The sequence below is a fragment of the Thalassophryne amazonica genome, chromosome 17 (genome assembly GCF_902500255.1).
Source record: "Thalassophryne amazonica chromosome 17, fThaAma1.1, whole genome shotgun sequence".
Lineage (NCBI taxonomy): Eukaryota > Metazoa > Chordata > Actinopteri > Batrachoidiformes > Batrachoididae > Thalassophryne > Thalassophryne amazonica.
Window position 1 is genome coordinate 34012576 of NC_047119.1, and position 24696 is coordinate 34037271.

The following is a 24696-nucleotide window of genomic DNA, read 5'->3' on the forward strand; positions in this document are numbered from 1 at the left end:
CAGAAAGTGCACAAGAATGATTTAAACAAAATTAGGCAGGTGCATAAATTTGGGCACCCTTGTCATTTTATTGAATACATTTAGCATTAATTATTGGAACACAAAATTGACCTCCTTACACAGGTGAATCCAATCATGAGAAAGGGTATTTAAGGTGGCTATTTACAAATGTTTCCCGTCTTTGTATCTCTTCTAATGAGTGGCAACATGGGAGCCTCTAAACAACTCTCAAGAAAACAAAGATTGTTCAACATCATAGTTCAGGGGAAGGATACAAAAAGCTATCTCAGAGATTTCAGCTGTCAGTTTCCACTGTGAGGAACATAGTGAGGAAATGGGAGACCGCAGGCACAGTACTAGTTAAGGCCAAAGTGGCAGGCCAAGAAAAATCTCAGATAAGCTGAAGCGAAGGATGGTGTGAACAGTCATAGTCAAGCCACAGACCTGCTCTAAAGACCAACAACATGATCTTGCTGCAGAAAGTGTCTGTGTGCATCGTTCAACTATGCACAGCACTTTGCACAAGGAGATGCTGTAATACAGAGGAAGCCTTTTCTGCGTACACGCCACAAACAGAGTCGCTTGAGGTTTGTTAAAGCACATTTGGACAAGCCAGCTTCATTTTGGAATAAAGTGCGGTGGACTGATGAAACTAAAATTGAGTTATTTGGACATAAGGGGTGGTATGCATGGCTGAAAAAGAACACAGCATTCCAAGAAAAACGCTTGCTACCTACAGTAAAATTTGGAGGTGGTTCCATCATGCTGTGTGGCTGTGTGGCCAGTGCAGGTAACTGGGAATCTTGTTCAAGTTGAGGGTCACATGGATTCCAGTCAATATCAGCAGATTCTTGAGAACAATGTTCATGAATCAGTGACAAAGTTGAAGTTGTGCTGGGGCTGAATCTTTCAACAAGACGACCATAAACACTGCTCAAAATCTACTAAGGCATTCATGCAGAGGAACAAGTACAACGCTCTGGAATGGCCATCTCAGTCCCCAGACCTGAATATTATTGAAAATCTGTGTTGTGATTTTAAGCGGGTTGTCCATGCTTGGAAACCAACAAAACTGAGATGTTTGTAAAGAAGAATGGTCCAAAATATCTTCAAAAAGAATCCAGACTCTCACTGTAAGCTATAGGAAGTGTTTAGAGGAGAGGCTATTATTTCTGCAAAAGGAGGATCTACTAAATATTGATGTATTTTTTTCTTTCTATTCTCTTCCACAAGGTCGCTTTGATGGACATTAGCAGTCTATAATCCAAAATCTCATGAGGCAGTAGAAAGCCATTAAACTAGAGGTCTCAAACTTGTTCCAGAAAGGGCCGAGAGGGTGCAGGTTTTCTTTGCAACCATCCTCTCCACCAGGTGATTTCACTGATTAAATGATTCTACCTGCTCAAAGTGATGTTAATCAGTAAAATCACCTGTTGGAGTGGGTGGTTGCAAAGAAAACCTGCACCTTCCCGGCCCTTTCTGGAACGAGTTTGAGACCTCTGAATTTTTCTGCTAATTATACAGCACAACATTTAACCTTACACAGATGCATACACTTTATTCATATACATAATGTAACTGAACTAAAAACAAATTTTAAAAGAAACAAAAGTAAACAGAAAATACAAATCTGCTTTTGCATTGCAAACAGATTTGTTTACTTCTCAGAAAAACTCACTTGAGTCTGCACTCTGAACAGCAGTGCACCAGGTTCTAGCGCACTCCAAGTCTTATGGGCATATCACACCTTGATGATTTAGCCAGCGTATGCTGACTTATGAAAAATTTGGCGAATACGCTTGCTTATATTCATGCGCTATAGATAGTCAAGCTTATGCTTTGAATTCTAGTCCTGACTTCAAAAACATTAGAAGATCTGGGAGGTTGTCTGTGGTCAACTGGGATAGTCTGTCATTGTGTTGTGATCTTGTTTAAATCGTGGCTAAATTTTCAACAAGCCCCCCCCCTTCCTCAGCACGACTTTTGATGAACTTTGGTAATTCCTTACAGTTCTCTGGAGCCCATAATGTTGTCATAACATCACCAGGAAGTTATCTGCAGGCGCAGCAGTCATGGTCAAGTTTTACTACTGGCGTGCCACTGTTGTTTTTGTACACTTCACATCGTACAAGCCTGCCTCAACACATCTACACCAAGGTGTTACATCACCAAACTGTGCATTAGATCACATTAATGGGCAACTGTGGTCTTCACACTCTGGTTTGTCATGGTTATAGACTGTGAGCTTCCTTCTCACTATCAACTCCCAGTTATTCCACAGTTGGCCTGTCCAGTACAGTGAGCTTCCACGACTCATATCTGTGAAAGTGCTATAAATTATCAAGATGGCTTCCTGCATGTCACAGAGATTCAAACACTAGCATAAAATGTTGTGGTGAACTCACCTTGTCCATTTTTAATCAACATTAGCACAGCATGTTTGTTGTGCTGTGTTTTGTCCACAGGAACAGCTACAAAGACATGACACATCAAAAATAATAGCTTTTTAATGGTTATGGTCAGTTTAACAGTTCCTTGGTCTTAGCTGCCAGCAGTTTGTCGACATCGGCTGCAACGCTGTCCGCCATCTGCTGAATCTGTAAAGACCAATGGAAATGACGAAACAGAGAATTATGTTGGTGATGGTACCCACACACTGAATCAAGTGCATATCATCTGGGTACAGACTCAAAATAAGGATTTTGAAATCTGAATATTAAAAAGTCAAACTTTATCATTGTACATTAAATACTTACAGACAGCAGTAGCCTCTTGGCAAAAGCTCTGTTCATGTTACCTGCTTTTCTAGGAGGTGTATGGTGTCCTCCGAGTGTCCTTCCTTGGCCTTTTTGACTTGTGAGACGGCATTAGAGCGGACCCGCCTTAGGGAGTCTTTAGCTTTGTTGCTAAGCTGTTTGGCCAGTTTGACTAAGTTCTCTCTGTGTTCCCGAGTCACTCTGTGGGAAAGGAGTTGGGGAGACTTTTTAACAAAAGAGAAAAAGAATAAGGTGAAAACAGTAGCGATAAGTCACTGTGATATACGCTAATAATGGAGTGAAAAATGAAATATAGTCACGTTCAGCTTAATTTCTCAATGTGCACAAGTTAATCCCTAAGGTTTCAGTTGTAGAAGTGCTTGCATTTTGCAATAAATAATGAAAATGTCGATTGAAAAGTTATCAGAATTGTAGGTGAACGTTATTCTGAGAGAAACTGCTCCTTGATACCATGTCTGAGAATGAGGCTAAAATAGGCTAATCTTGAGACAGACACACACACACACACACACACACACACACACACACACACACACACACACACACACACACACACACACACACACACACACACACACACACACACACACACACACACACACACACACACACACACACACACACACACACACACATATGAATACCTCAGGTTCAAGATGATTAAAAACAACAGCAGCAGCAAAACTCAGTGAAATCAGTTGAGCTTTGAAAGGTGCCACCATGTAATAGTGATTGGTTTGAAAGGTTTCAGACCACAGTTAAGACATCTGTCGGCACAACAGCTTTGCATTTGCTTGGCATGTTAATCGCTCAGAAAATCCAACTTCCCATTTCACTCTCCGTCTTCATGGTTAATTGGCATTTTTCGTTGTTTTTGCCTCAGGGACTATTTGCAAACAATCTGAGTGCGACATCTATTTACCGCCAACAATACAGCCTAATTACTGATTCCGAGGCCAATCAAGGCACAAGTTCTCTTTGCAAATGCAAATGGAGGCTTAAAGCGCGCCGAGTCTGATTGCAGGGGGAAAGCAGTCTGACTCTCGTGTCCCTCCTCTGCCAGACTAACACCTGCTGCTTCACGTGTACGCCTGAGTGTGCGCATGAACATCGGTATATATGCAGATTAAGACATAGCTACACCAAAAAATGTAAAACAACAAAAAAAACCAAAACGTATCAAATACGCACCAAGAGTGGGTTCGTGAGGACGGTGCAAAGTTTGGTGTGAGGGAGAAGCTGCAGAGCTCCTTCCTCTTTGTTGTCAAATGTGTTTCCAGTTTAACTCCATGGTTTGCCAAAAACAAATACTATATTACCAGTCCACATCTGTTCACAGCAGAGTGGGTTGTGCACTGTTGGAAAAATCTGTTTAACTTCTACAATGGTGCTGCACACCTCCAAATTCACAACACTACAGAACTCCCCTGGGTTCGAAACCACCTCCCGAAAGCAGCCATCTACTTGATGCAGACAGGTGATATGTAGCCGTCTCCTTGGCCCTTTCCAGTTGCTGGTGTCCTCAGCACTGAGGCACCTGCACACTGCATCATGCTCAGGGAAGCATGTTGTGTCATAACTGACTTTCCCTCACAAAGCAAGTCCAATGCTTCATCTGAGCCTCCACCAGTAAACCACTAATCTGACTGTCATTCAAGAGATACCCAAAGATTCTTTGGAGAGGCTCAAGTACCAAAGACATCTGGTCCATGCTTTAGGTCACTGATTAGATTCTGAGTGCGTACTCCCGCCCCAGCTCTCTGTGCTCACACTGCACTACATGTTCTGGGTGTTTCACCCCCAGAACATGTAGTGCATTTACGTCATTACAATGTAACTTTTGTTTTGAGAAAAAAAAAAAAAAACTGCTCTCCCACATCACAATAATGGAGTTAGTGAAACATCACTGACTTGCATCTTAAGTCATTTTGGAACATTGCAGGCCTCTCACATGGCTAGCATGGCAATTTATTTATTTGTTAATCAATAGTGTTACATGATTACAAGATTCTGTAGACAGCAGATGATGAGGGAGTATTCTGTGGATTTACTTGGTGATTACGATTTGCGTTCATCAGTAAAATCAGACACAAGACCTGTTTTTACCACTAAAGTTCTTGAATAAACTGAAGGCTGTATTATCCAAGTAGTAATCATAAAATTAGGAGAGACTATTAAAGGGACCAGTTGCATCACTGATGTCAGGTCCAAGGTCTGTGCTCCAGGACGGCTAGCAATCGCACAAGATGCGTACAATACCAGAGCCCAACTGAAAGGTGCCAGAGATCATGAGTCAAATGAACTACAAGTTGGGGGTCAAATGTGCTCGTGCACGGTATGGCTCGCCTAGTGTGAATATACCTTAAATCTTACAACTATACACTATGAGCTGAAGCACCATGACCCTAAAGACTTGGGCCTTTGTTCTTCTACAAAGACTGCATTGTCAAATACGTCTGTCCAGCAACCTCATGACCCATTAAACCTCAGTACCTTGCCTTACCCTTTAGCCAATTAGTAATCGACTTTGTGTTTCTCTTAATTGACTCACTGATCTGTCAACACTCCATAAGTAGCAGAGGTATAAACACAGGCTTTCAATTACACAGAGTGGATTAGAGACACTAGGTGCTAAAAACAGAAAGAAAGTGCAAGTGAAAGGAGATGCCAGAAAAAAATACAGGAAGTGCTAAGAGAAGAAAGCGCCTTTTTGGCTGTGAGAGAGCACAAAAGGGAAAACAGTGTGAGAAGACTCACTTGGGAATGGGCACCTTGATGTTGGTCCCTTCCAGCTCTGGGTTTAGGTTTAAGCTACTCTCTCTGAGGGCGTGGGTGGCAGTGGCTGCAGCCTGGAGGGGTGCACACACAAACAGGTCATCCCGATGCAAAAAAAAAAAAAGGCAAAGCAGCACTGCAACTACAGGTAGTCTCACAGCTCAGCTGGCAATAATTAAGGTTTGTGTTGTGTATCTAGCATGAATGTGTGTTCACATGTGTGTGTGTTAGGGAAAGCCCGTGCAACGTAGAAGTGCCTCGGGCGACTGTCAGCGCCCCGTCCTGTGGGACAGGACTGAGAGGTTGCAGGGCAGGGTGCTGACCTCTGGTGACCTCACAGAGGAGCGCGCCTGTGCTTGTATGTTCTACAGACATGCACAGATGTGCTTTTGAGTTTCTGATAATTTTTGAACAAATGTTTCACCAGCATCTTTTTCTTAACCCAGTGTTTTGTGTACATTACTAATGGCACAGATGGTACACATTAAGTGATGCGCAGACATGAACCTTTCTTTAACTGAGACCAGGTTGTGCATGTGTCCAGCTCATTGTATGTGCATCAACGTGAAGTGCCATTTGCACCAAACTCTCTCCACTTTATTTACAGAACCACGAGCGGCGCATTTCAGCATGAAAAAAAAAAGAAAAAGAAAAAAATTTGATAAGATTCCTGCAGTTGTTTCGTCACAATGATTTACTACCATTTACACAAAAACCACACTCATCCTCACCACATTACAAAAAGAAAACTCAGTCAAAAGCCTGGAGGGATTACAATCTGATATAAGATGCTCATCAAGAGCCACTTCTGTGAGTTGTTAGCACCATATGCATCTACAATAATCACAACAGTGAAAACTTGTGTCTGTTTTTGATTCTAACTACTGAACATCAAAAAACACAAACAACCAGCAAAAACAAGTGAGAATCAATCAGCCAGGGCTGCATATTACTGAAAATGCAGTTCATCAAAAGCAAAACATTTGCAGTAGATTTTAGTGTCCAGCTGTTTTACAAAAATGAAGAAACATGTTTAAGTATGAGTGAAAGTGTTGCTCTATTGTTGCACAATACTCAAAATGAGCCCGTATCACTTTTTTAGAGCTGCACTTTGCAGGATTTATGAGTGTTTATTTGTTTATTAGCAGAAATGGAGCATAACATTCATAACCATCTCTTCTTTAGTGTACAATTACCTGCAACATGGAATCAATCTGTTTTAATAAGATTAAAATGAGCCCTTCATATCTACGTGTAAGCGGGACCCCAAATGAAGGCAGCCATGTTGCATCACCATGGTGATACAGTAGCCTAAAAGGGACATACTTACTCCACTTTTGGCATTTTGCAGCACAACCAGACAACTGAAGAAAAAAGAAGAGGAATCAGTGGTCACTCCCCTAAACACAGTCTACCGGTTGCTCCTGCAGGCTTACAAGTTTGAGAACCCTGATTTTTATGAAATGGAGGATCATACATATTGCTTCACAAGAGAAAGCAAAGGAAAATGAATCCCAGTTGCCAAAGAAGCAAAAACATGAAGGAAAACAGTGCAATCTACAATGTCACCACTCAATTACACTAAATCCTCCACAATGTTGCTTTAATGTGTCATAAAGTGAGGAAAAATACCACACCAGTGATTCAGTGGTTAAGTTCTCACAGATGTGAAACAAAAAGAGACATAATCCATTTTATACACAGACTTCAATGCATTAAAAATTGTATCAGAACAGGAGAATTACAGGCACAAGGAAGAAAAGCCAAAATCCTCTAAACAACTGAAAGTCACACTCCTCAAACTAATTCTGTAACCGCATGACAATTCCCTCAGCTGAGGTTTACAAATGCAACGTGAGGACCGACAGCATATGATTTCCTTTTTATGCCCCAAACTTGACTCCCTTTTCTCGACAGTTCCTTCTGGTCTTTCCCGCTGTGGGGGAAAGGGGGGCGCAAAATGGCACCAAGATTAAAGGAATTTATTTGTGTGCATTAAACGAACGCATGAGGCCTCATTTCTCTTTCGCTGTTAAAATCATCCGGAACACAGGCCTCTGGTTTCTCTCTTTGAGTGTGGGGTGATAGATTCAACCCATACCCATGTTTGATTGTTCTCAGCATCAAATTCATCACCGCTTCCCGTCTCCACCGACCACTCCGGTGGCTGTGGAAAACCGAGCGGAATTTTCTGAAGAGGCCAGGCAGGTTCTGGTTAATATGTTGGATGGAAAGTGAAATTACACTGAAGTTTCACATCAAATGCCGACAGCCTGGTTCAAAGCAAAGAGGCGAGCTTGCATGTGCATGCATGTGTGTGTGATTAAAAAAAAACAGTTGTGAGAATAATGTTTTATTATTACAAGTGATAGGTAGGATGTTTTGCAAGTGAATTTTAAGTCTGCGTGTACATACTTTTTTCTTTGCATGCTGGGAGTTATTGTTAATTCCACCGTGTGTTCCCAGACTTTCATTACTTAATGAATAGAAAACAACAGAAGCGCCTTTGGAGTGCGCGGTAATGGATAGGCATCATTATAAGCCTATTAGCTGTGGGTACTGTGAAGTAACCTCTGCATGGGAGGACATGGGTAACGCAAGGCACAAGAAAGGAGCACGTGTGTGCATGGATGTGCATGTGTGTGGTCTGCAGTCACAGTTTCAGGGTACGAACTGCACTCGACGGAACTCCAATCTGACTCAGGTTGTAGGCTGAATTTGCAGATGTTGGACGCAACTACATCTGAATGTAGTTTTGTTAAGTGGGAGCACAGGGACAGGAGGAGGTGAAACCAAGTCCATCAGTCAGTCAGGTGAAGCTGAAGAAACTACAACACTGTCCCCCGAAACAACAAATTAACACGCAAAATAGTAGTACAATGTAATTTCAGATGGTTTTCTCTTTATCTGTATTTATCTGATCTTTGTTATTATGAACAAGTTACAGAATATTAGCCTGCCCTAAAACTTGAGGTGTTTTCATGTATTTTCTGTGGTATTTAATCAGTTTTTAGCAACTGCTCTGTTTTGAAAAGAGCAACACAAACAAAGATTAATACTATTAAACTAAATTATCATGTTCATGATGATGATGATCATCATTATTAAGTAATAGTAACTCTTATTATCTGATGCCATGAACTGCATACATGTCAGCATTACATATACAGGGGTGTAATGTAGTGACCAGGGATTAAATCTCAGATGGTACTGGAGATGCTTCTTTATGTTCTTGGTCTTTTTTTGAATCATAGATTTCTCCATCTGGAGTTCAGGAGACCCCTGGGAAGAGTTTATGGAGTCATAAGGTGGCTGGACAGAGGTATTTGGAGATACTGATATCTTGGCAGGAGATCCAAGTTTTGATGGTCCTGGTGCTTCCTGTCTTACTGTATGTTTGTGAGACTTGGAGACTAACTAGTGACACTAAGGTGATGACTCAATGTCTTAAGTAATCAGAAAAATTTGTTGTCACTGTGGCAATCCCTCTGTGCTGAGGAAGATGGTCTCTTGGTCGATTCCTCGACTTGAAGAAGTAATGTAAAGTGCACAGATTAAATAAAACCATCGCATATCACTGTGTTAAATGCTTGGAAGTCAACATAGACTTTTCAGACCACCAGAAAGCTTGACAGCTAAAAATCTAAGTTTCTTTCTGGTGGTCTGATTAGTACAATTCTGTATTATCTAAGAATGAAAGGTGAGAGAGAGGAGTGAAAAAAGAAAAATAATCCATCCCTTCCTTCCTAACCCGAGGGTAAAATGAGGTCATTTCCTGTTCCGTCACAACTCACATGCAGACAGAACCACATCTCTGTGCAAACACTGAGTCCAGGTTCTTGTCGCTATCTTTCACCCCAGAACAAAGGGCTCTCTGAACGATCAATCAATTACCATCTGAGATACAGTTTGACAGAGGCAGGTCAGGTTTCCTTTTTGCATGAGTGGGATAAGAGTTTTGCTCTAGATCTCTTTCTTTCTGGAAGGACAGACTGTTTGAAATTTGTGCTTTTTTAAAAAAATATATATTTTTATGAAGCATATTTACTGTGATCTCATCCTGATGGGAGAAACACAGCAGTGAGGAGGAGAGAATCTGTGTGTAATTCTCTTTGTGTATGTGTGCGATCGTCTTACCTCAGGGAAGCCGCTCATGTTGACTATAATGAGCTGAGGTGATTTCATGGAGATCTGACCCAGCTGGTTGAGAGGGAACTTCCCGTCTTGAGTCGTCACCACAATGTGATCCAGGGCTCCTAAACAATTAGAAAAATACACTTTATTTTGTTTCTTACCAACAGAAGCAATTTAAGTCACTGTTTAAGTCCTGTCATTTGCAATGCAAGTCATTCCGGCTTCATTTTTCAACTGCTGTTTGAGAAAATCAGTAACAGATCCAGAGCAGAGCGGAGAAAAGGAGAACAAATGGAGCAGTTTTCCCATTTGGTGACACCAGTTCCATTCAGTTAATGCAAGTAAAAATACAGTTATATACAATGTACATTTATGAAGCATGCAGCTTCACCCAGGTAACTGTCAACTGACAGAGGACTTCAGAAGACAAGAAAGTGACTGAGCAAAAAGAAAAACCTATCTTGCAATTTTAAAGCATTTGAATAAAGAAAAAAAGGGGGGGGGGGTGGAACTACTTCATTTGTCCTCTGACCTCCTTTCCTGGTTGGCGGAGACAATTATTCAATCAGTTAGACACAACCACAGACCTGTGATCAAGCTCACAAAATGATCCTCCCAACTCTGCCATACTATCTTGCATAGAACCCCACCGATATTAACTTTGGGGGGCTGATACCGATATTGGGGAGTTTAAAAAAAAGAATTAGGATATGAATTTATCTACCAATATACAGTGCATCCAGGTATTCACAGCACTTCAATTTTTGCCCATATTTGTATGTTACAGCCTCATTCCAAAATGGATGCAATTAATTTTCCCCTCAAAATTCTACACACAATACCCCATAATGACAATGTGAAATTTTTTTTTTAAGATTTTTGCAAATTTATTAACAACAAAAAACTAAGAAATCACATGTACATAAGTATTCACTGTCATTGCCATGAAGCTCAAAATTGACCTCAGGTGCACCTTGTTTCCACTGATGATCCTTGAGCTGTTTCTACAGCTTAATTGGAGTCCACCTGGGGTAAATTCAGCTGATTGGACATGATTTGGAAAGACACACACCTGTCTACATATGAGGTCCCGCAGTTGACAGTGCATGTCAGAGCACAAACCAAGCATGAAGTCAAAAGAATTGTCTGTAGACCTCCAAGATGGGATTGTCACAAGGCACAAATCTGGGGAAGGGTATATAAACATTTCTGCTGCTTTGAAGATCCCAATGAGCACAGTGGTCTCCATCATCTGTAAATGGAAGAAGCTAGGATCCACCAGGACGTTTCTTAGAGCTGGGCACTCGTCTAAACTGAGCGATCACGGGAGAAGGGCCTGAGTCAGGGAGGTGAACAAGAACCCGATGGTCACTTTGTCACAGCTCCAGCCTTCCTCTGTGGAGAGAGGAGAACCTTCCAGAAGGACAACCATCTTTGCAGCAATCCACCAATAAGGCCTGTATGGTAGATTGGCCACACAGAAGCCACTCCTTAGTAAAAGGCACATGGCAGCCTGCCTGGAGTTTGCTGAAAGGCACCTGAAGGACTCTCAGACCATAAAAAACAAAATTCTCTGGTCTGATGAGACAAAGATTGAACTCTTTGGCGTGAATGCCAGGCATTATGTTTGGAGGAAACCAGGCACCATCCCTACAGTGAAGCATGGTGGTGGCAGCATCATGCTGTGAGGATGTTTTTCAGCAGCAGGAAATGGGAGACTAGTCAAGATTGAGGGAAAGATGAATGCAGCAATATACAGAGACATCCTGGATGAAAACCTGCTCCAGAGCGCTCTTGACCTCAGACTGGGGTGATGGTTCATCTTTCAGCAGGACAACAACCCTAAGCACACAGCCAAGACATCAAAGGAGTGGCTTCAGGACAACTCTGTGAATGTCCTTGAGTGGCCCAGTCCAGAGCCTAGACCTGAATCCGATTGAACATCTTTGGAGAGATCTGAAAATGGCTGTGAACCGTTGCTCCCCCCCCACATCCAACCTGATGGATCTTGAAACATGCTGCAAAGAGGAATGGGCAAAACTGCCCAAAGATAGGTATTTATGGGATGTTGTGAGTAGAATTTTGATGGAAAAAATTAATTTACTCCATTTTGGAATAAGGTTGGAAAAAGTGAAGCACTGTGAATACTTTCTGGATGTACTGTGCGCATATATATATATATATATATATATATGAACATATGAATGAGTCTTGATATTTCATGATCAAACCCTTATGGCAACAAAATGTAACAAGCTTTACATTTAAACATAAACTTTATTATAAATAACTATAAATATAACCAGCAATTAAAAAACCTCTTTTTGGCAGCTGTCATGTTGCATCACTCTGCATTTGCATTAAACTAACTTCTCATCTACTTTGGCTTCGCCTAGCTGGTGGCACAGCAAACACTTATTTCTTGTCGCTGTAAAACTCCCACTCTGACTGGTTGCTTTGCCTCTGTGTCTTGTAGCTAATGTTACCTAGGGGTGGTGGGAGTCCCAGCATGCTTGACAGTACAGTAAATAATGCTGGACAAACTACACAATGACATGATTTCCAACAGCCAAAGTGTTTTTTTCTGCATCATTTATTTGATAAAATAAAAGTTTTCATATCGGCAAAAATAACACTGATGCCAGTGTGTACATGAAAGGCTCATATCAACCGATATTATCAGACAACAGATTGGTCGGACTCTAATCTTAAATATCATGGTCATGAGTCTTTTGTGATAAAACACCTGAACTTTTCAACCTCTGTGAATTTCACTGGCAAATATGATTCATTTAACAACAACAACAAAAGTCCAATTATCTCCTCTTGAAGACATCATGCTGGAATTATTTTCTTTCAAGCACACCTTCACATGGAGTGCTACCTACTCATGTGTGAAGTTCCACTGAAACTCCTGAAGTGGTTGCTGAGGAGATGAATTGGGCACCCCTGATGATTTCCATGATTTTCCTTTATAAATCATTGGTTGTTTGGATCACCAAGAGGTTGTTATTTCTGCAAAAGGAGGATCTACATTCTAAATATTGATGTATTTTTTTCGGTTGGGGTGCCCAAACATATGCACCTACCTAATTTTGGTTAAATAATTATTGCACACTTTCTGTAAATCCTATAAACTTCATTTCACTTCTCAAATATCAGTGTGTTTGTCTGCTATATCTTATGTTTAACAGAAATTTCTGATCCAGACAACCAATGATTTATAAAGGAAAATCATGGAAATCATCAGGGATGCCCAAATGTTTGCATACAACTGTATAAAAATCAACGTATGATGCAACAGTTAAACACAAAACTCAAATTACCTCTCCTTGATGATGTCAGACCAGAATTAGTTCCTTTCATGCACATCTTCATATGGTGTACTGACGTTTCACTGAATCTACCAACTGTCTTACAAGATTAATGGACAGATGGACAGGAAGATTCCTATATACAACCCCCCCAAAGGATTTTTATTTGCAGGAGGTGTTAATAATTGCAAATACATATAGGAACCTTCATTATCTATCAATACTGGTACCAATCACATACCTTTAATACATTTGTGTGTATGTGCTTTGCTAATGTAGCCATCTAATAAAACATCAAGACAAACTGTGAAACAAATATTCTGCTCCCCTAAAGGAAAACATACATACCCCACAGTGTGACACAGACATGCAATACAACAACAAAAGACTCGGATCAGATTTTGTTTTTTTCTCCGATATCTGATCCAGTAATTTTACCAGATATTGAGCCAACACTGATCCAAAATGTTGGATCAGTGAACCCCTAATAATAACAAATAAATCCAGAAACAGATATCTGAACTAAAACTCTTGAAACGTCCCATTTACTACAATCTCAAAAGAACTCCATTCCTATAGTTGTTTTTCAGATCATCACCCATTCACCCCCCCCCCCCCCCCCCCCCACCACCACCCACACACTACATTCATAGCAACCAAGGTCAAACCCAGCACTCAAGCCAATTCAACTTCATTTGGTAAAAGTGTAACCAAAGATTCTCTTTGGTTTCCTGTCTAAGGTCAGTTCAGGTCAGCAGTATTTTGGATATCAAGCTGATACATACAGCAGAGAAAGCAGCAGTGAGCATGACTCTGTGATACATCACTTAAATGTCAAAAATGATTCAAAACTGTCTCAATAACTGCACAATGTCTCAGTTGACAAGTACAGTGTTTCCTCTCATGAACAATCAAAAACAAATACTTTAGAAAGACTATATTTAAACACAGGCCCAAAAGTAGAAACTCAGTGTAACAAAAGTCAGTCTAAGTAAGCATACCACTTAAATGATCACTTTTACAGCCATTTTAAATTGAAGTCTGGGCATAGATACAAGAAGATTTTCTAGTCAGTCAATATGTCTTGAAGTTAAATCAACTAATAAATTTAATCATTATAGAAATAATGAGAGCAGGTTCCCTTCAAAAACAGAGTGGTAGCAAAAAAAACAGACTAATGAGGGAAGCTTCCAAGACCCCAATAACAACTCTGAACGACTTACAAGCACCTCTAGGCTGACATCACCAATCCCTTCTTTCTGCAACATTTCTGTCCCTCACTACTTTTTCAGTTTACCAGCTGCACACACAAACAGACGTGCATAAAACTATGCATTCAACATACAGTGCCACATGCAGACATATGTACACATGCACACGCCCCTCAGCTTAATCAGGGCCAGATGAGAGGTTTGTGGAACAAACATGCACACAGTCGACAACTGACGTCATTTCATTCCACCACCTCATCTCTCCTGTCAGCTCCAAGTCCGGCTGCCTCCCTGGATTACTGTGCAGCTGGACAGAAGAGCCGGGATGGACAGACTAAAGGAAAACAGCAGGCAGTCACAAACGGACACACGGAGGGAGATGGCAGAATGAACGACGGGAACGAGGGAAGACAAAGTGAACGATGGAGATGGAATGGTTTTGAACAGGGTCCTTAAATATTAAAGACATCAGGGGAAATGATCTATAAGCAGAGGGCAAAATACAAAGCTATGAATTACTAGAAAAAACATAATAAAGGAGGGATAAAGGGCAGGATCAAGGTTAATAAATGAAACAATTTTACACTGTCTGCTGGAAGCAACGGCAAACAACAGTATAAGAAAGGAACACTGCTCTGTAATGTTAAAAACTGTACTCTTTTACTGTCCTTTAAACATAAAAAGGACTTAACATGCAGGTCAGATGGAAAACAAAGTGCAGCCTCATCTCAGCAAGAAAGGAGAAGAAACTCAGGCGCTTTCAGTTTGAAGTCTGACTCCAGCCGGCTGTGCTTTGGCCTCCCTCGGGAGCTTCCATTATACAACCTGCCTTTGACTCCCCTAAGCCCAGCTCCCATTTGTGAGAACCCAGAAGGGAAGGGCCACGACCTGGATGTAGTTGGGGAAGCAGAGGTCAAACCAGGGTCAAGATAAGGTCACATCGTGCTCTTGTCATACAAAGCAAAAAAAGACAAGTAACTAAACCTTTATGAAGTAATAGTGTGGCTGTGCTGTCAAGACTGCAAAGTGTGCATGCTTTCAATATGATAAATATGCAAAACAGAGGGGGTTTTTTTCTGAGAAAGTCTTGTAATAATTTCCTGCTGTTAAACTTCATTTTGCAGTGAGTCAGTACAAAAGGAATGGATGTGTACTCTGTGGTGTTTCACATTCATTTTTCTCTGACCTCAGTGCACTGCATATAATTCTGTGACACCCGCCCTCGTAGGACAGAGTTTGGCAGGTTTCACATCTCTGCATGCTCCGCCCACACCTGTTCCAGCTGCTGATTGGCTGAGCAACACCTTATCTAGCTGATCAGGTGTTAGTAGAGCATAGAGAAACTTGACACATACATAACCCCCTGACTTAAAGAAGTCAGATTTATTTCAATAAATTGATATCTAATCTATAAATGGACACTTTTCGCACCGGGGTGAAAACAAGCAGCAGTGACCTTGGGGGCCACTAGTGACAACTGACAAATAAGCTCATTCCAAGCTACATGCAGCTTTAACCACACCTGCTCCTAATTTCCATCATACATGTGACAAGATTATTCCCCACAACAAGACCAGACATGCACAGCAGGTGGCAGCCAGGAATGTGGTATATTACATAAGAAAAACAAATTTGTTTTTTGTATTGATCTGATCCATCAGGGTTGACCAGGTTTTATTCATCTTATCCTCACTGTACACTCTTTCAATTTTGAGACTTAGAAGATGACAGCATTTACCGTTTTGGAGTTATTGAGTTAACAAACTGGAGGGGATGGGCTCACCTATTTATCTATTCATTCACTTACTGCATTTTACTTATCTGGGCTTTTGCCAAAACCTAACGATAAAACAATAAATCAAACATTCCACAATTTTACAGTAGATAAAAATTCTAAATAAAATGTGCTCTTTTACTGTTTTCAGTAATATTTGTGACATCTAGCCAATTTTAAACCATTTTAAGAAGAGACGTCATGAATAATTTTTTTTCTTGGCCTTAAAGCTGGGGTGCAAAATTAAACATTTAAGATTCTTCTGTTTTACAATAATGCTTGCACTGCAAAAGCTGAATGAGTGTTTTAACTTTGAGAGCCATTGGACATCTGGTGGGCAGCACGGTGGCTTAGTAGTTTGCACTGTTGCCTCACAGCGAGAAGGTCATGAGTTTGATTTCCACTTGTGGACTTTCTGTGTGGAGTTTGTGTGTTCTCCCAGTCTTTGTGTGGGTTCCCTCCAGGTGCTCCAGCTTCCTCCCACATCCAAAGACATGCGGGTTAGGTGGACTGGAATCTTTAAATTGTCCGTAGGTGTGCGTGTGGGTGTGACTGTGTTTGTTTGTGGCCCTGTGACAGACTGGTGTCCTGTCCTGGGTGTAACCCGCCTCACGCTCTATGACTGCTGGGATATGCTCCAGCCCCCCGCAACGCTTAATTGCACTAAGCGGTTGAAGATGAGTGTGAGTGTGTGTGGACATCTGGTCTGTTTTTCCTGTTGGTAATGCAACAGTTTTGTAGTGGAGGATGAACAGACAGGGATTCAGAGAAACAAAGATAAGATGAATACCTGCTGAGGTTCGGATGCTTAGGTTGCGTGTGAAATCCTCTTTGAGCGTCTCAACAACGGCTGTCATGTCCTCCTTCACTTCATCTAGACTGATGATGTCTTCCACCAGAGACGCATTAATGTTCAGCTTAGCTGGCTGGCTCTTTGCTTTAGCTAAGATGAGAAAATGCAGAATCAAGAGAAGCACAGAGAGATAGAAAACAACAAAAACAAAAAAACTGATGTAACTTACAATGGTGCCAACAAAAACACAGGCTGACCATTTCACTAACCTTTTGCCTTCTTGGTGGCATACAGCCTGGTACACATGGCAAAGAGGGTGGAATCAGCACACTGAGGTGGCGCAGTGATCCTAGAGGCGACCACGTGGGGAGGCCGAACATGTCGCACCAGGGACGGACACAGAAGTGGCTTCAACAACCTCAGACGACTCACAGCCATACCTGTGAACACTGAGTCACAGTATCAATGGGAGAAAAAGAATTAAAAAATACTCTTAATTGTCAACATCAGCCAGTAGGAGGTACATCTACCATACTGTACTTCTTGTTGAAAATCATTACAGTGCCACATTTTTTTTGTTGCCTATCACTCATTATTTATGAACATATTACAGAAGACCAATAGCTGATTTACCTTTAAAAACAAATCAGATTAATTATAGGTCAGAACACAATGGGGAAAGAAGGCTTTTAAATTCACAGTGCCCTTCACCTGGAACAACTTACAAAATGACCTGAAACTTCAGGAGCTGGTCTCTTTAAACACTTTTAAAGCACTACTACAAGACTTGGAGGCTGAAACATCTGTCTGTAGATGCTTGGACAGATGATCACATGATGCTTATTTTTAACAACATGTTTCATGAGGAGGAGACCCAGGACATGCTGGAGGGACTACATCTCTCGGCTGGCTTGGGAATGCCTTGGGGTTCCCCCGGAGGAGCTGGAGGAAGTGTGTGTGGATCGGGATGTCTGGGCGGCTTTGCTTGAGCTGCTGCCCCCGCGACCCGACTCCGGATAAAGCGGAAGAAAATGGATGGATGGATGGATGTTTCATGAGTATCAATGTATGTTTTATCCTGTTTGTCTCTTTTGTTTGTTTTAACTTTGTCTCTTTTGCTGCCTGTCTTGGCCAGGACTCTCTTGGAAAAGAGATTTTCAATCTCAATGAGCTTTTCCTGGTTAAATAAAGGTTTGAATGAAAGTTACAATTATACTGATAACCAAAAAGCATGATTTCTAATGTTTTAAATGACAACTGTTTTAAATCTGTTCAAACATTTGTTATAATTTTATAAGCATTTTAATTTTGAATTGGACAGCACTTTACACTTTTGTTGTCTTGAAAGTGCTTTATAAATAGTCATTATTCTTACTATTATTGTTGCTGAGGGGAAAAGATCTGCAGTTTGTGTGTGACCCCATGATAATTACTGTCACACTGTTACCGAGGTAACACAAAATTTTAAGATAGGTGCAGGTGTCACAAGTTTTTTTCAGATGTATCTGAAATTTAGATTTTGCAGTATACTTTTTTGTTGTTACTTGGGCTCAAACTAGTTTGCAAATCAATTATTAAATCAGACTAAAAATGTATTATGTTGTAGTTTCTTTAACAAAGAAATTGGTCTTGACTTTAGATAATTGGAAATTGTATATATCTGGTAAGAGGACAGTTGATTGTGCATAAAAAAGGCAATTTTTGGAAGACGCTGATTCAGGCTCTGGGAAATAGTAATGACAACTTTTCACTTGTTGATACTGCACAGTTTTTTTTTTTTAAACCAAAAACATTAACAGAGCTGTACACAATATTACAAAAAACTGAACACTGCAGTTCTAATATATTTTTTAAATGATACAGATGGAAAGATAAAAAAGCCACAAGTGCCCAAAAAATATCCAGAGCTGTACACAATATTGCAAAAAACTGGAAACTGCAGCTGTAATTACATTTTTTAAATTATACTAATGGAAAGATTCAAATAAAAGAAGCCACAAGTACCCAAAAATTATCCATGGCTGGCTGTCATTTTGGATCACATTTCTTATTAACGGCAGGGTTACATCTTTTTAAGTATCAAATGCAATCCGACCCACAGTGATTTGTGTCTAATAAATAAATAACTGGACATCTGCGTTCATCTTCAAAATTATTCTTATGAAGTAGTATTCATATTCATCTAGTGCAGCATGGTGGCCCAGCTGCTGGTGCACTTTTTTCCCCAGAGTGGAAGATTCCTGGTTCAAGGCCAACCCTGCCTCATTCTCCATGTAATGTGGAATTGCGTCAGGAAGGACATTCAGCATAAAACTTGTGCCAACTGAACACACACATCCATAATAGATCTGCTGTGACGGTGACCTCAAAGGGGAAAAGCAGTGATTAAGACTACTGTTCAAACATTTGTACTCCTAAGTGTGGGGTTACTGTTCAGACAGAGGCAATTTACACTCTAGTTTTTTGTTGTTGAAATCAATCATTTCACTGCTATATAGTAAAAACATGCGTCAAGTGCACAGGCTACATTAAATACAATAGCAGCTCATTGAAATACTCTGACTCTCTCTCTCACACACACACACACACACACACACACACACACACACACACACACACACACACACACACACACACACACACACACACACACACACACACACACACACACACACACACACACACACACACACACACACACTCAAAAGCCAAAACTAACTTGACTCAACCCCTGCATAGTTGTTTGGGAGCTGCTGAAGTGGAAACTCCCGTTCAAAATGCACAACACTAATGACAACAAACCTTCTTTTGTATTATCCACCTCCCACTGTGAACTTCTATAACTGAACCTTATCAGACATACACGCACAGACAACCTCTGAGATATCTCGAAGAAGCCCAAACACAACCTAAAGAGTGTCTTTCACAGTCAGTGCCTGTGAACAGCTGGCAGCGAGAACGACAATTTATATTTACGATCTGCGTAGCAACAGCGCCAGCAACTTCATTAACTGTTGGTAATAAAGACAGAAAATGATGTTATGCATTTTGGCTGTACCCCGGTTACTCAGGGCAGCCCTTGGTCTTCTTTTGCAAGCGATCTCCTAGCCAAGTACTAATCAGGACCGGGATCAGCCGTGCACAAAAAAAGCGGATTAGCTGCGATGAAGGCAGAAAATAAAAAGGCAGACAAATCCCAACAACAAATGCACATCATATTTTGTAATAGCAAGCACTCAAAAGCTGCCATGCCATCAATGGTTATTGCATGTGATAATTGCAACAACATTATGATTTTGTGTGTTACATACAAACAACTACTGCATCATTTTTGTCACATGTGTAAAAGAACCATTTGGGGTTATGTGAGCTGTGCACAATTACGGTGATAATACCTTGGAACAGGGATAACAGACATTCACAGTAATATGAAAAATTCACTATTTACGTAATGTTTTTCAAAACACATATTTAAAGCAGGCACAATATTGTTTTCAAACCTAGTACAGGTCTCTCATGACCACTTTCTGTATTAGTCGCTATTACTTGCAGATATGACCCAAAATACAAATACGTTCCAATGGCAATATTTAGACTAGACTGTTGGCCGCCACCTCGAATACAAATCCACAACAGGCATCCATCTGAGGCTGGCAGATTTCCTGACAGGCTGATATGATTCGGCACACTCTGGCAGAGGACATAGGCTCAGATGTGGGACGGTGACAGATCTCTTTGGAGGGGAAGTCGAGCAGAAAAAGTGAAGCACAGGTGTTACGTAGGATATTGTAGCCTTGTATCCTGAATATTACAGACAGTGCAGCAGCTGCAGGCACACCTCTCCTTCTTCCCGCAGAACCCAGGTGATAAGCCTGCGTGGTGTCTCCTCTATACACCTTATCAGATAGTCTACTGTATTATGTTCTGCTCAAAATATAACATTCTGCCCTGCTTTCCACAATACCGCCTTGACAAACAAGCCATTTCACACAGTCAGGTACATAAGTATATGGCCAGTGGCACAATTTTAGTCAATTTTCCTCTGTACACCACCACAATGGAGTTAAAATAAGATGTGCTTGCAGTGCAGACTTTAATCCAAGGGGTTTATTACTGCCATTTTCATATACACTGCCTCCATTTTCAGCGGCCACAAGTTATTAGACAAACGAAATGTAAGGACCATTCATAAATTCACTTTTTCAGTCACTTTTCTTTAGACAAGTCAAAGAATGGATAAATGAACATTTCTAATTTGGTATGTGGAAAAAAAAACATGAAATCATAGATCCATCACAACTTGTAGTATTACCTCATGTGATAACTACTATATCGACTTGCTGATGATTTATTTCTACAACCTCAATAACCTTTCTGGCCTCATTACTATCTGTTGCATTTACGTGTATTCATGATCATAATATGAGTTTTGTTGTAATCCCCCACTCCCCACCCTGTTGTGGCTTGTCAACTTGTACTCTCTCTGGGTCAACACAGCCCGAGAATCTATTTTATTTTTTGTTCATATTTTATTTATTTGCAGCCATACCGCTCTGTGCACACCTCATCCCGTCAGATGTCAGAAGAGAAGCGGAGCAGGTCATGATTAGTACTTGGCTGGGAGATCACTTCCTGTGCTTGTTTCTTCACGTAGAACTGAACTAGTATCAGGAAGGGCAGCCAGTGTAAAACTTGTGACAAACAACATATATATTTTATTTATTTGAAATATTTTCAAATGTTTTCCACATTCCAATTTCAATGTCAGAATATTCTTAAGAATTAAAAGTTCATTCACCGTCTCGCAGTGTGTGACTCACACGAGAGGTCAGTTTCAGCAGAGTTCCGGTTTAGGGCACAATGTAAACATACCTCGTGAAGTATGGACAACAAGACAACATCAGGGCACGGCAGAAGTTCATCACAGGTGCTACACCTCATCTAGATAACCCTCTCAACTTGAGAGAATGTGTCATCATCATAATCACTCGTGAACTTGCTGAATCGATGTTATCCTCATCCTCGCTAGCCACTGTTTACATGTCTTTGAAATGCCAGAATTCTGCTGGCGCCGCGGTGCATTCTGGGAAGCACAGAGGGATTATGGGAAACGTTAAAGTACCAAATTACTCTGTGAAAGGGTTTGAATGATGAATACATTCAAGGTTTAGGGGGAATTGGATCAAAGATCAGTTCCAAGCCATTTTGTGTGTGTAATCAGACAGAAGTCTCCATGGATTATGATGTTTGCAGGTGACACTGTAATCTGTAGTGAGAGTAGAGAGCAAGCTGAGACAAGCTTAGGGAAGTGGTGGCATACTGTGGAGAAAACGGGAAGGGGAATGAAAGTCAGTCAGAGCAAGAGAGAGTACATGTGTATGAATGAGAGGGGAGCAAAGTTGAATGTTAAGGTTGCGAGGAGCAGAGGTGGTGAAGCTGGATAAGATTATGGGGAATTTTTCCTAGGGCAGCACGGTAGCTCAGTGATTAGCACTGTTGCCTCATAGCAAGAAGGTCCTAGGATCGCTTCCCACTTGATCCTTTCTGTATGGAGTTTGCATGTTCTCACAGTGTTTGCATGGGTTCCTTCCAGGTACTCCAGCTAAGACATGCAGGTTAGGTTAAATTGACTTAAGGTGTGAATGTTTTTGTCTATCTATAAGTGTTGTTGACCCTGCAATACGCTGGTGGCCTGTTCAGGGTGTACCCTGCCTCTTGCCAACTGATCACTGTGATAGGCTTCAGATCCCTTGTAACCCTTAAGTGTAATAAGCAGATTTAGGAGATAAATGAAGGAATGTTTTAAAAAATGGAAAGTGTGGCAGAGAGTGCAGGCAGGGTGGAAAAGACTGGTAGGACTGATTTGTGATAGAAGGATATCTGCAAGAGAAAGCTTAGAAGACTTTAGTGACACCAGCAGTGGTGGGCACAGCTAACCAAAAAGTTAGCTTCGATAACTGGTAATCAGCTAACTGAAAAGTTATCTTTTTTAATGCTAAACCGATAAACTGCCTAAAAACTTATCGGAAGCTACAGATAACCGATAACTTTATATTTTGCCTCCCATACGCTCTCAGCTACTAAGAAGCTGATTTGGAGCTTAAACACCGCCAAAGCTTCTGACAGAATCAACAGCGATCACAAACCCAAACAGCCAATGAGCCAGCGCTTGTCTTTGTGTGCTCTGCCCCCTGCTGTAGGAAAGTGTCATTTACCCTGACAGAATACAGTAGTCCTGCGATGAGGCAGAGGTCTTGAAATGGCAAGCAGGTTTGAATTATGGTTTTGCTTTAAAAATAAAATTATTCTGGATAGAATAACTACATTAATGTAAACAACATGTACAAAGTGATATATAACACATATCTGTTAATTTTAAAATAATGCACTAATTCTGAAGATTTGAACATTAACACACAGACTATACTATATATAGTATACTATGACTCGCTGTGACCCTCTGTGCCTACATTAGTCTGTCTGGTCAAAAACTCAAAACCACACAGAGTTAGATCGTCAGCTCATGTTCGTTAGCATGTTAACACTGGCGTTATGTGATGCTAGTGAGTTTTCATGCCAACATTAGCCCGTTATCTTTCTCTTATGTGATGGCTAGCAAGTTTGCCAACAATTAAATCCATCATGTATCACTGATTTAAGATGCTCCCCTTGCTCAGGTCCTCAGTCACCACATGTATGTTTTTTAAAGCACATTATAAATTCCATTGCTCACAATGGAGGTGCTCAGCACATGTTTATGTGAGGTGCAACGTCAGTGCCTTACCTCGAGCCACACTAAAATACAAAATGGACGAAGTGTAACGAAATGGAGGATAATCAAAAATTACAGTACATTTCATTACATGCACTCAATTATGACAAAACTAACTTTATATCATAGATTCCCCACATAACATATGCTTAATGCAAAATGAATGCCACAATCCATCTCAAAAGCCAATACCAACAACATTTCATCCCATTTTGCCGATATTGGTAATCGTCAGTAGCATGTACTGTATTAAGAAATGTCTAATCAATCGTGAAAATAATCGTGACTAGGTGGCATTTCGTAATTATCAGTCCCCACTCCATTTCGTTACATTTTACCCTCATTTCATAATTATTAGGCTCCATTTTGCTCCATTTCGTATTTTAGTATAGCCACCTTGCATTGCATCTAACTCCAAGGTAACACCAAGCCAAATTATACAACATATCATATAAAGATTGTGACTTTACTAAAATAAGGAAACAATGCCGCAACACAATGAAAGCATTTACCAATTATGAACTGCAACTGGATTAAATATATATAATTCAGGGCATTGTTTCTCAGTATTTTCCCAATAACTTGCTCTAAGGAAAGACTATTCAACAGATTACAGCCAGATTCATTGGCTGAAAAGTATATTTACCAACTCGTATTTCATAAATACTATGACTAAAGAAACCAACTTTACGTGCTTCAATAATCTAAAAGAATGCATTTACAAAAATATCTAAGTATTTTCATTTGAGGGGATTACTGCCAGATTACAGTGGCGTTATCCACCAGAATTACCAGTTTTATTAAATCTAATAAAGGTCATTGCAATTGTCCGTGAAACACGAACAAAAACATGCATTAAACGTTTAGTTACCCAGAGTAAAACTGTGGTTAACTCAACTACGGTTCTTCAAAATAGTTATGTACGCTTAAACAGTACTAATTTAACCACAAAGTGAGTACTTACTTTATAATTTAAGGTTTTTACAGGAGCATAGCTGCTAATGAGAAAGGAGAGAAACACGTTTGGCGTTTGCGTGTGGCGTCATCATTCCGCGCTGACGCCGAAGGACGTCGGAGGGATTGTTCGAAACGATCTACGGAGTGTCCCGGCTGAGCGGGGTTTCAACCTACAATAAGACTTTTTCC

General features: G+C 40.7%; 1 protein-coding gene and 2 long non-coding RNA genes across 3 annotated transcripts in view; 2 read left to right on the plus strand and 1 right to left on the minus strand.

Annotated features, from left to right (window-relative positions):
* The window catches only part of LOC117529379, an 883736-nt gene that overhangs the window by 786406 nt on the left and 72634 nt on the right, over nt 1–24696 (plus strand). The window lies entirely within an intron of this gene.
* On the plus strand, nt 1986–15179 carry LOC117529381. Its single transcript, XR_004566003.1, has 3 exons — nt 1986–1996; nt 3743–3748; nt 13280–15179. It is a non-coding gene; the product is annotated as an uncharacterized LOC117529381 (long non-coding RNA).
* mrrf (mitochondrial ribosome recycling factor) lies at nt 2487–24650 on the minus strand. Its single transcript, XM_034192137.1, has 7 exons — nt 24515–24650; nt 17048–17227; nt 16776–16928; nt 9690–9808; nt 5535–5626; nt 2798–2957; nt 2487–2597 (listed from the first exon to the last, which is right to left on the minus strand). Coding segments are annotated over exons 1-7 (783 nt in total). The 5' UTR covers nt 24516–24650; the 3' UTR covers nt 2487–2519.

Bases quoted from the DNA above. Each gene is read 5' to 3' on its own strand.
- mrrf (XM_034192137.1), bottom strand. The intron at 16,929-17,047 runs GTTAGTGAAATG...TTCTCATCTTAG, and splicing joins TGCCACCAAGAAGGCAAAAG to CTAAAGCAAAGAGCCAGCCA. The intron at 5,627-9,689 runs GTAAGACGATCG...GCACCCCTCCAG, and splicing joins ACATGAGCGGCTTCCCTGAG to GCTGCAGCCACTGCCACCCA.